General features: G+C 40.9%; 1 protein-coding gene across 1 annotated transcript in view; it reads left to right on the top strand.

The window, feature by feature from the left end:
• LOC121979505 (pollen-specific leucine-rich repeat extensin-like protein 1) overlaps positions 1-11,703 on the top strand; it is a 35,640-nt gene extending 23,937 nt beyond the window's left edge. The window contains exons 3-4 of the mRNA XM_042531494.1: positions 11,041-11,555; positions 11,626-11,703. Coding sequence (XP_042387428.1) covers positions 11,041-11,555; positions 11,626-11,703 — 593 coding nt within the window. The remainder of the gene's footprint in view (positions 1-11,040; positions 11,556-11,625) is intronic.
• Positions 11,704-12,941: the final 1,238 nt, after the last annotated feature.

The raw sequence follows: 12,941 nt of genomic DNA, 5'->3' as shown, positions 1-12,941 counted from the left end.
GAAGATTAGGCAACGGGAATTCCTAACTCGAGGTTAGGCAATGAAAAGTCCTAGCAAGATTAAGCAGTAAAGACCTAGTTGGAAACTAGGCAGTAGAAGACCTAGTTGGGAACTAGCAATGGAAGTCCTAGTGGGGCTAAGCAGTAGAAGACCTAATTAGAGATTAGACAATTGAAAATCCTAGCAGGGCTTGGTAAGAAAAAAATCCAAGTGGGTCACGGAGGACCAAACATTTGGCACGAAACGATAAATCCAAGTGAGTCATGAAGGATCAGACACTTGGCATGAGATGAAAAGTCCAAGTGGGCCAAAAATTGACTGGATATTTGGTAAAGAAGCCCTGACAAGTCAAAGGTGATTAGATGCTAAGCAACGGAAAGCCCCAATGAGTCACGAATGACTTTTAGGTTAGGAAAAGGAACTCTAAACTTGGGTTCAACATTTAGGGTTAAGTAATCGATTAGAGTAATCAATTGGCCCAAGGCAATTGATTAGGGTAATGATTGAGAGAGGTTTTCATGAGAGCAAAAGCTTAGAATTGATTGGGGCAATTGATTCAAGCTTCACCAATCGATTTGGGTAATCGATTGACTATGTTTTGCGACAACATAGAAAGTTGCTTGGTCGATTAGCTCAATTGATTAGGTAGTATTAAAAGATTAGGCTAATTGATTGACCTATTCTAATCGATTAGGCTGATTGCTTGAATCAATTGATAACTTGATTACCCTAAGGTCATCGATTGGGGCCTTGTTCGCGAGAGCACAGAACGTTATGAAATCAATTGGAAAATCAATTAAAGGCTAGATAATCAATTGGTATAACTCGCCAATTGATTAAGAATTTGAAAAAGAGTCGTTCTGTAAGTTGAACTATTGAATTATGATGTGACAATCAATTATGAAGAAAAGCTAATCGATTAGGAGATCGAAATCAGCTCGAGGAGAATTCATATAAAGGGGAGTTCGTGCAAATTTTCACATGCCAGTTCTTGGGAGTTGAGGAACAAGTGCTACTGCATTTCCAACCAAACAAGAGGCAATTCCAAACAATAAGAAAGTGCTCAACGCAAGATTCATGTAAAGTTGTGTATTCATTATATTTGTTTTCATTTCTTATTGTATTTCTTGTGTTCAAGATTGTATGAGGTTTCTCCACCTCTAAAAAATTTCCAAGACAGATAGATTTCATAGTGGATGAGATCGTGAAAGCCAGACTCTTGGATTAGTTCTCAAGGAGATGGATACCAAGTAAAATGAAGGGTTAGAATTGCCTCAAGTTTTCCACTACAAATTATCTTTAAAGGAGCAAACGAAGCTATTCACCTCCTCTAGCTCTCTACATGTTCTTCAAATCCTCTCAATACAAATGGTAGAGGTGCTCTGATGTCATATCCGAATCCATCTCAGAAATCTATTTTGAAATTGAGCTCCTTGATGATGAGTCTTTGACTTGTTGAAATTTAAGGCTTCAACTTTCAACTTCTTCTTCTTCCTCTAGATCTTTGCTTCTTCTAGCAATTAGTCAAATGAAGAATGACCTCAATCTGATACCATATAATAGATTATGCAAGTCCAATCGATCACCTGATCAATTCAGAAGCTCACTATTCACTCACAAACTCTCCCAATCAATTACCCATTCGATTATGCAGCTTTAATCGATCACCTAATCAATTCAGAAGCTCACTGTTCACTCTTAAACTCTCCCAATAGATTACCCAATTGATTGGGGAAAATCTTGATTGATTACACAATCGATCAAGACACTTTCTGTACTATGCTTCGTAAATCAATTGATTACCTGATTGATTGACCCCTATAATTGATTACCTAATCAATTGGTAAGCAGTAAAATGTGTAAAGCTCTAAATGTCCACATTGTGATGCTTTTCTTGTAGGCGGCAAGCATTTTGGATAGCTAAGTAGCCATTATAGTTGGGAATGGGAATGAGTGTTACATTTTGGATGCCTATGTGATTTCTTTTTAAGGCAAGCAAAGAGTTTGTATTGTTGGCTTTTTGTAAATGTATAGTTGCCTTTTTTGGGGGATTCATGAAGGTATTAATTGGCGGCTTTTGTATAGTGCTTTAGTTGGCTATATATTTGTAGAGGTCAGTTGTTAGGTTTTTGTAAAATTCTTAAGCAGAATATAATGTGGTACAATTTTTGCAATACAATGATCATATTTTGAATAATCTATTTTATACAAATCTATTTGATTGGATAATAAAATTGCATTATTAATAATATATTGATGAAAAAATAAGTGTTACTATTAATGGGTAAACATGTTACATTTAAAAAATAAAATACAAATATAAGTGTTGCATATGAATCAATAAGTGATGCGTTTAAGAGGTGAAAGTTTTAATAAAAAGTGTTGCATTTAATGAAAAAAGTGTTGCATTATTGGGTTAAAAAATTATAAAAAGTGTTGTTATTAATAGTCAAAAGTGTTGCAATTGTTTAAGAGTAACAAAAGAATAAGTGTTGCTGTTGGAAGAAAAAAGTGTCGCATATAGAAAAGTGTTGCCTTTGCTATATATCGCGATAATTCAAAAAAGTGTTGCATAAAATGACAAAAGTGTTGCATTATATCTAATATGACAGAACCTGATAAGATAGAATGAAAAGCGTTACCTTAGGTATAATGCAACATTTATATGGCCAAAAACAATACTTTAGGGGCGATGTCTTAGCCTCAATTTGTAGTAGTGACATATATATGAGCCATGCCCAGTATCTAATATCCATGTGTCTGAGAAAATAGCATGACAATCAATAACGAAAATACCTGAAGAGGATGGGACATGGAATGCCTTATTCTTCTTCACAAACTCTAGATAAATCTTACAGCTTCTTTGCTAGTATCCCATCTTGCCACAATGATGGCATGGGCTTTTTTCTGCAAGTTCTACTGTCTTGGCCTTTTTGCTCTTCCCCTTAGCCTAATATTTTGGCTTCCTCTTAGAACCTTTCTTAGAGGAGTCTACTAACTTCATAGTTTTCTATTCACTTTTAATAGAAGGCTCCATAATCTTGAGCATATTAATCATCTCGGGGATGGTCAATTCTAAATTGTTCATCTGATAGTTTATCACAAATTGTGAATGACTTTTCGACAAACTATGTAGAATTAAGTCAATACTTAACTCATGATCCATCACAAAATCGAGTGATGCTAAATGTTCTATGTCGTCGTTCATCTTTAGTACAGTTTATACTGTAGATGAACCCTCCTGTATATTTGAGCAAAAGAGAAGTTTGAAAACCTTGAACCTTTCAAATCTAGATTGCTTATCAAACAACTCACGAAGATGATAGATAACATCATAAGCATCCAAATGATCATGTTATTCCTGTAGTTTAGGAGTCATAGCAGCTAGCATGATGCAACTTATAAGTATAGAATCATCCTTATGTTCCTGATGGGCCAACAATTGGTTCACAGTTACATCGACATCAAGACTTGTGAGAAGAGGCTCATCAAGGACATAAGCTAGCTTCTCAGCTTTAAGAATAATTCTCAAACTTCGAAACCAATCCAAGAAGTTTAGCACAGTCTGTAGGTGCAGCGGGGACCGGCAAGAGGGGGGTGAATTGCCTGCAAATCAAACTATACCCTCCTCAAGCAATTTCAACTCTAAAATAAATGCAACTATATTGAGAATAAAATAATCAGAGAAATAGACACACAAATTTAACCTGGTTACAACCAAGGGGGTTGTTAATCCAAGACGATGAAAGGCTCAGTAAGAAAACTCCTTCTCTGAAGGCGGAAAAGTCTTTTACACTTTGAAAGCATAGAAGTTGTAGAAGATGAATTACAGAGTTGGTTTTTCGTATGAAATCGTTGTTCTCTAAAGCTACCCGAGACCCTCTTTATATAGGGGTTCTCGAGCTTATCAGATCACCTGATCCTTCGTGATCAGGTTTGACTCGAGAGGGATCGGTCAACTGATCCCCAGGTTCAGTTGACCGAACCTGTTGTACCTGCTCGGCTTTCCGTCCAGGTGCAGTCTCTGTTGATCGAGCTCAGGTTCGGTCAACCGATCCTTGTGTTCGGTCGACCAATCAGCCAACGGTCTTCCTCTGCGCTGGCCCGATCAGTTTGCTCGACTAAGTCTGTGGATTAACTTTGGTTCGATCGACCGATCAGGAGGTTCGGTCGACCGATCAGGAGGTTCGGTCGACCGATCAGCTTTACCAACGGTCAGCTTCTGACGTGGTATTGGCGGTTGGCTGCTGATTGACTTCGGTTAATGAAGGGTTCGGTCGACCGATCAATAGGTTCGGTCGACCGAACCGTTGACAAGTCAACTTCTAGTTGACTTGCTCCGGTTCGGCTCCTTGGGTGATTGCGGCCATCCGGAATAGGGCTTACCCGAACCCAGTTCCCGGCCTTCTCGAGCAGGCTTCCGTCCGGCTTCTCATCCCTCGAACGCCGTGCACGTTCTTCTCGCTCCACCGGAGTACTCTTCCGCAGCTCTCTCATCCTTCGGACGCACCGAGCCCGTCGGCTCCCTTCCCGTGCCGTCATTCTCGCTAGCTGCGTATTTCGCTCGACTTCCTGCGCTCCTAAGTTCCTGCACACTCAGACACAGGGTTCAGACAAAACGTAGGATCTAACTAACTTGGTTGATTACATCAAAACTACTACGGGATCCAACACAGTCAGTTTGTTCGATTCCAAAATTGAATGCAGATTAACATAAGTATAATTAAATGATTAACCTAAAAATATAAAAATGAGAATGTATTAAAAATATGATTTTATTTATGTAAACAATTTATAAGTAATAAAAGCTCACTTATTTATCAAATTTAAATACCGTTATTTTAAATTAGGGAGATGGTAGGTTTTCTCCAAGTGGGTTGATATCCACCATAGATAAGAACAACCTTGACTTTAGCCAATAAGTCATTCTTAGCTATAGCAGTAGGTAACAAGTTTACCGATTGCATATCGCTTGTATACAGCTATCACATTATGCTAGCAACTAATTAATTTTCACATAAACATCAGGTTATTAACACATTAACAAATATATATCAAATGCATATCACCTAACTTCACCTCTATCCACATTGGTCATGGCTTTGGCACAACAAATCAACGCTTCAAATTTAAAACCAACCCGTTAATCATGAGATTACATCTCCATAGTTTGAACATATTTAATTTCAAGTTAAGCTTGACTTTGGCCAACAACTCAAATTAGAACTTAAACTATGATTCTTACCATATTAATGGAAGGTGTAGGTTTTAATATTATGTAAGAGATTTGGTCTCATCTATATCATACAAATATTCTATCTACATGGCATTATATGTATGACATAAATGATGACATGACACATCGCACATACGGCAAGATCTAATCAAATCACACACATGGTAAAATCTAATCATGTTATAATTAATACATCTACAAGGCATACAATATGACATGAACATAGCATAAATTTAAATATGTTATAATTCTATTTTAGAAATAAAAATATGTTATAAATCTAATTTTAATAAATCAAGTTTATCTAATCAAATTAAGAAACTAATTTTCAAATTTAATTAACATATATCATCTAGAATCTTTCTATTAATCAAGAATCTTTAATTATTTTAGAAATAAATTTATAAATTAATTTTCTAATAATTTAGGAAACAAATAATTAATTTTTTTAATTTATTATAGAATAATTCAAATATAGATTTTTTATGATTTTCTAAATCTTTTTAAATTTGGTATTTCCTAACAATTTAGAAAAACTTCTAAAAATAAAATTAATCCTGTCTGAGAAGCTGAACAAGGCGGAGATCCGGAAGAAGGAAACCCACTACGCTGATGAAGAATAATACTCGTAGAATGTTGATCCGAGAAACCCAAAGCGGATCGGGAAAACATAGAGTCACCGAAGGTCCTCCTCCACGAAGACTCGATGATGAAGAGGAAATCCAAATCTGAAGAGAAAAAACCCAGATCCGAAGCTTCCAAGACTTCCTGCGCACAAGAGACCAACCAACACTACCGTCAGTGACCTAAGACCGGGGTGGGAATCCCTGGCTAGGCCCTCCGATGCTCAAGTCAGTAATCTCTCTCGATGTGGAAGAAAGAGGAAGAAGATGAATAATAGTTGAAAAATTAGGGTTATGAATGTGCATGATTATTTGAACTTACCTTGCCAACGGAGAGGATTCCCCTTTTTATACCACTTCATATAACCTCCGTATTCATGAAGTGGACCCCGGTTTGTTAGAGTTTGTTATGAGATGACGTAAGTTGCGTACTTGTGATAAATAACTTTTAAGGAATCTTTCTTGTACCCCAGTTGTACCTCCTTTGTCGTTTAGCACCTGCAAAATAATCTAAAAGCACATTTCCCGCCAAAATATATAACATCTGTCATGTGATTACATATTGCAGATATCCTCATTAATTATCTTATTTGAAATATTTATCTTTATCCTTCCTCATGAGGCTTCTGTTCGCGCCCTTCTATGTTAATTATCCTAACTAGCAATAGGTCATATCTTATCAAGTATTTTTCCAAGGTGTTGGTCGACCTGGCTGATATTAACATTCCTTCTTCAGGGCATGTCTCGGTCGATACTATTCTACATGCTTCAGAAGTATCTCCCGGCCGATATTAGCCTACTTCCTTTGAGGTATACGCCAAGTGATATGGATCTTTCCCCCTTGAAGGCATATCCCGGCCGATATTAACCTACCTCCTTTGAGGTATATAGATCTTTCCCCCTTGAAGGCATATCCCGGCCGATATTAGCCTACCTCCTTTGAGGTATATAGATCTTTCCCCCTTGAAGGCATATCCCGGCCGATATTAACCTACCTCCTTTGAGGTATATAGATCTTCCTCCTGGGAAGCATATTTCGATCGATACAAACTTACCTCCCTTGGAGGTATATCCCGGCCGATATTAGCCTACCTCCTTTGAGGTATACAGATCTTCCTCCTGGGAAGCATATTTCGATCGATACAAACTTACCTCCCTTGGAGGTATATCCCGGCCGATATTAGCCTACCTCCTTTGAGGTATATAGATCTTCCTCCTGGGAAGCATATTTCGATCAATACAAACTTACCTCCCTTGGAGGTATATCCCGGCCGATATTAGCCTACCTCCTTTGAGGTATACAGATCTTCCTCCTGGGAAGCATATTTCGATCGATACAAACTCACCTCCCTTGGAGGTATATCCCGACCAATATTATTCTATCTCCTTGGGTTTATTACTTCCTTTCCTTTCCTTTCCTTATCGGGGACCCACGAAACCTAACCCATATCACTAGCCTTCCCTTCAAGTCTAGTCGAAGGAGGTGTAGACGACTGACTAGACAGAAGTCTGGTTTTATCTTTTCCTACCCGTGATTCTGCTCTAGATATTGAAATGACCTCACAGATTTTGTGTACAACTGTCTCATTAAACCAAGTATAGTGATCCTGTGAGCCTTTTGATCCTTTAAATAGGGTTACAACTTTCTCTTCATCCACCACACATCTCAGTTCTTTTCCTTCCTTGCCACCTTTCACTGCTAAGGTTATGGTCTCGGATCCTCCTCTTTGGGGGCGACTTTTGTCGGACAAGGTGAGATCTATATATGAGTTTATTGGGATTTTTGCTCCGGCTACCTCTAGGGTTCAAGGGATTGTCTTAAGAGATGAAGCTTCACAGTCCAGAATTTTCATCCAAAGGTGTCTAGTTTCTGAAGGCTCGAGGGACTTCAGAGGGATTCTCACTACTTATGAAGAGGCAACTAAATAACCCATGGATGTTGTGTGAAGGGCACATCACATGTTACCCTTGGGCTATGCTTGGTTGCTTCACTTGCAGAGCTCTAGGGCTTGGGAGGGGAAGTGGTTTTTTACATTTACTTTTCCATCATGGTCTGAATAGACCCATCCCCTTCCCCTTGCCCTTGAGTCTTTCTGCTTCATTGTTTCCTTCATCCAGGGCAAAATATTGCCACTTATGTGCCTTGACAAGCCTGGACGAGGTACAATGTTTCCATCTCTGCTCCCTGGTAAGTTTGAATCCAGTGGGACTGAGATATTCCAAATGTCTCAAGAGCTTATGTCTGTAATTTTTGTTATCTATCTGAGGCTTACTGTTTTGAAGGGAAATGTAATATTGTACGAAAACAACCTCTTGTACTGAATTAAGTGATTCTATTGAATCCTCTTGATTTATAAGAATAAATGTGATGTGGTGCTTATTACCTCTCCTTATGTTTTATGTGTCGTTTGTCATGGCCGAGGCTATCTTAACTGTTGGAATACTTCTATATTATAGCTATATTATGCCAGTCAATATTATTTCGCTGATTGAAATCAATATTATACTTACCTAGCATAACCAAAGTTATACCGACTAATATAAAATTATTTTGATCAATATTAGTTTGCATTTCATAAGGACGTTAATTCAAAATCTGTTATTCACCTAAATCTCCATCCTTAAAAGTTTTTGTCCTTAGCTTGGACTTAGTCAAGAAAATCAGTCCTTTCTACTTTATTATATTCATCTAATTACGTCTTCTTTCGAAGCTTCATAGCTGGTGATTGGCTCTTCTTCGGGTGAGATAATGTTAGAAGCGTACCCCGAGGCGTTACCAACCCCAGCGTGATCCAATCCGTCACATCCAATATAAATGTTTTTTATGATGATATGACACATACTTTTTCTGACCGCCACGTCACGTGGGTCTCTCGCCTTTCTCTTGTGATTCTCAGCGTCTGCTGAGATAAGAAAGGTTTTGATCTGACGATGGTTGTGTGCTTTTCAAACCCTAAACCCTTCGTCTCCTTTTAAACTTTGTCCCTTCTTTTCTCTTCTCTAGAGTTCTTTTCTTGTTGCAGTCTTCAACCAAACCCCGTGCTCATCATTTCTTGGCGATCTTCTTTCTTGTCTTCAGTAAGCAATCTATTGTTTCACTAGCCTATACTTTTGTCCATGGATTGCCCCGTGGTATGTCCATATGTCTTCTTCCTTTGATAAAATTGCTAGGCTGGCTATCCGTCGTCAGTATGAGATTCCTCGAGAGTATGGCATCATAATCCCAAACCCGGATGATCGCCCTCATCGTCCCCCTGCTGATTGTGTAACCTTTTTCAAGGATCAGTTGATAGGGGGTTTAAGGTTTCCTATCCCTCCTTTCTTGATTGAAATAAGCCAGTATTTTGATATTCCTTTACAACAATTTGTTGGTGCAGGAAGCATCCGACGATCGAACCTAAGTTTTGATAATGGCAAAGGGATTCAAAGTTAAGATTCTCTGTTATCTAACATGTTGAATGAGTGTTTAAGGAAAGTCTTAACTGCGGTTAGGCAGGGGAAAATCCTAAGGGGGGGTAACCTTAGGTCCTAGGGGGTGGTAACCCTAGGTGAAGGAAAATCCTAAGGGGGGGTAACCTTAGGTCCTAGGGGGCGGTAACCCTAGGTGGAGGAAAACCCTAAGGGGCGGCAACCTTAGGTCCTAGGGGGCGGTAACCCTAGGTGGAGGAAAACCCTAAGGGGCGGCAACCTTAGGTCCTAGGGGGTGGTAACCCTAGGTGGAGAAAAACCCTAGGGGGCGATAACCCTAGGTCCTAGGGGGTGGTAACCCTAGGCAGAAAGCTCAGTCGGTCTGAAGGACCGGACTGGCATCAGGTAAATCTCCTGAGTGGAGTAGGTGAGGGCGCGTTCCCCGTAGAGGGAACAGTAGGCGTCGGGTCGACCTAGGGTTTCCGGTTGGAAATCCGAAGTCAGACCCGGACAGTCCGGAGACTGTCACAAACATTCGTTTACTATTCATACTGTTATTTTGTGTTAATTTTGTGTTGCAGGATATTGTTTGGGACTAACAAGTCTTGCAGGTACAAAATAAGGAAGTTTTCCCTCGGATGAACAGTGTCCGAGGCGCCTCCATGGAGCTTGGAGGCGCCTCGGGTGCAAAATCTGACCTGGCTGCGAAGCTTCAATGGAGGCGCCTTCATGAGGGTATAAGGTGCCTTGGAAGGCGCCTTGAGCAAGGGATAAGGTGCCTTAAAGGGATGAAGTTCGACCAGATCAGATTTGATCCACGCGGAAGACTCGGCGGCATGGAAGTGCCTTGAACAACCTTCAAGGCGCCTTGAACACCCTTTATAAGGGGGTTTCGACCAGCACTTCAATCGATCAAGTTCTGAGCTTTCCCTCTTCAACGTGCTGCTAACAAAGTCATTCCGAAGTGCTGCTGCGACATTCCGACAACCCGGAGCTTCAATCTTCTTCTTTCTTAAGTTGTCGGTACAAGTTTATTTCAATACTTTCAGTGTAATTTGTAATTTCTATCGTGATTATAGTTGTTGTCCACCGGAAGTGATCAAGGATCGCGGGCCTTCGAGTAGGAGTCGCCTTAGGCTCCGAACGAAGTAAAAAGCTTATCTCTTTGTGTGTTTGTTTACTTTCCGCTGTGTGTTTTAACTCCGATATTTTCACGATTCCGATAAACGTAAAATTTAGCCACGAGCGCTATTAACCCCACCCCCCTCTAGCGTGGTCTCGATCCAACACAATTTGCCCCCAACGCATTCCGTTATCTGTGTGGTACTTACATGCTGTTTCGCTTGCGGGACATTCCTTCTACTCCTCAAAATTTTTTCATGTTCTCTTATCCCAAATGTTCGGAACCTGGTGTCTTCCTGTTTCATTCGCGGACTAAAATGGTTCTTTTTGGGGATATGCCCTCGTCCCTCAAAGCTTGGAAATCTCTTTTTTTCTTCTTAAAGTTTCCAGGACCCATTCCTTGGTCTCATGCTTGGAAATCTTTCTTGCCCCCCTTGCCCGACGTCAAGGAGTTTCATCTTCATCCTTCTTTCCCTATCTATTGTGAGAAATTGTTAAATCATCGATTTTCTATTTTTAAGTGGCTACGGGTTGATCTCCTATACCTGTTTGGCTTAAGCCCCATCAAACCCGATACTCGAGTTCTTTAGGTAACACCTTGTTTCTTTCTTCTTGCTTTTAACTAACTAAACTATTATCTTTTCTATGCAGTGGAAAGCTTTTATGATGCTCTGATTAATGAAGAATTACGTCTGGAAGAGGATGTCATTCGCGCCAATGAAGCCGAACTTCTGGCTGCCATTGTTCTTCTCCCTCCAATAGAAGAACCAGCCCCTTTAGCTGAAGTACCCAGTTCTTTGGGCGTTCTTGAAGCTTTTGAAGCTCCTGAAGGTCCTTCTGCAGAGATCCTTGCCAGTTCTTTACCCGCTGTTACTTCACCAGCAGCTGCTGCTGTCTCCTCATCTGCCCCTCTTCCCCTCATTGAGCTTACGTCTCCTAGCAGCTCTGGTAAATCGATAACTGAACTTTCTAAGGGTAAACGCCCAAGGTGCAAACTTACCAGAGCTCCTCCATCAAAAAGGAGGCTCATCCTCCCTACTGACGAGCTAGTTTCAGAGGGTTTTGCTTCGGCTGACCTTCCTTCTGATGAACCGACGTTGGCGGAACTCTATCCTTCCCTTAGTTTTCCTGCCTCACCCTTCTCTAATGTCAGTGCTTCTGGTGATGTATGTTTCACTTTTCCCTTGTCTATTCCGACTTCTGGGTCTTTACCTTCCTCACTTTCTTCTTATTTAGTCTTTGCCCCCCCATCCATTCCTACTTCCTCCTTCTCTGCTGGTCCTTCCACCATTCCCGTTCTTCCCATATTACTAGGGGGCTCTTTTGCTAGCGATTGGGATGAAGTTCGTCCCCTTTTTGAGGAGCTCTCTATTCCTGAGACAGTTGATCGCTTCTCTCATAAGGAGAATCAGGTGTGCTTACTAACGCCTGCTTTATATTTCTCAACTATTATCTTATGGCTTTTTATTATACTTCCAGCGATGGATAGAAAATATGGGTTTTTCTCAACTGATGCATAACTTATATACTGAGAACAAGAGGTTGAAGTCTGAAAATGACAAGCTAATGTTGGTGCGGTTAGCACTAACGATTTAACCCAGGTTTTGATGAATGACAAATCAGGTTAAGTTAGTTTGTTATTGTCTGACACTTTGATCAAGTGTGCAGGAGAAGCCCAGACAGGTCGACGGGCTGACCGGATGTCTGGCACGAAGTCCAGCTAGGTCGACGGGCTGACCGGATAGCTGGCGAGAAGTCCAAGCGGGTCGACGGGCTGACCGGACGCTTGGCGAGAAGTCCAGACGGGTCGACGGGCTGTCTGGCAGGTGTCGACGGGCTGACCGGACGCTTGGCGAGAAGTCCAGACGGGTCGACGGGCTGACCGGACGTCTGGCAGGTAAGTCACTGGAGGGGAGTGATTGTGAGGACGCGTTCCCGGGAAGGGGACATTAGGCGTCGATCCGGCTTAGATCCATTTCGGATGTCTAAGTCGAGATCGTGACTAGATTCCGGTCTCGAAAGGCGGAATCTAAGTCATACTCTTTTATTTATCTGTTGAACTTTAACTACAATCTGTGTTACAGGATATACATTTGCCTCGGACTAACTTTGTTTTGCGGGAAAAGGGAGTTTTCGAACAAGGTGGTCCGTCCGGGCGCCCGGAAGGCAAATTCTATCCAGCCAAGTCGTCACCACGTGGAGCATCATGGTTTGTGCGATTCGTCACATTCGGCGCCGGAGGATCCGTGATATAAAAGAAGCCCGGGAGCTTGAATGAATCAATTTGAGAATTCTTCTCTGCGATCTTGCGCTCAGCGTTGGTGCGGCCTTGACAAAGCTCCGACACTCGCCCATTTTTTCCCTTCTTGTCGGTATTTTGTTTTTAGTTTTCATTAGCATTCACTGTACGGTTCTTTTGTAATCATTATTTCGAATTGCTAGTGATTGCCCAACGAAAGTGGTCAAGGACCACGGGCCTTCGAGTAGGAGTCGTCACAGGCTCCGAACGAAGTAAAACAACTGTGTCTATTTTACTTTTCCGCTGCGCTTAT

This window comes from Zingiber officinale, chromosome 5A, assembly GCF_018446385.1.
Source record: "Zingiber officinale cultivar Zhangliang chromosome 5A, Zo_v1.1, whole genome shotgun sequence".
NCBI lineage: Eukaryota > Viridiplantae > Streptophyta > Magnoliopsida > Zingiberales > Zingiberaceae > Zingiber > Zingiber officinale.
The sequence above is the reverse complement of the archived record's forward strand: the minus strand, read 5'-3'. Positions and strand labels throughout refer to the sequence as shown.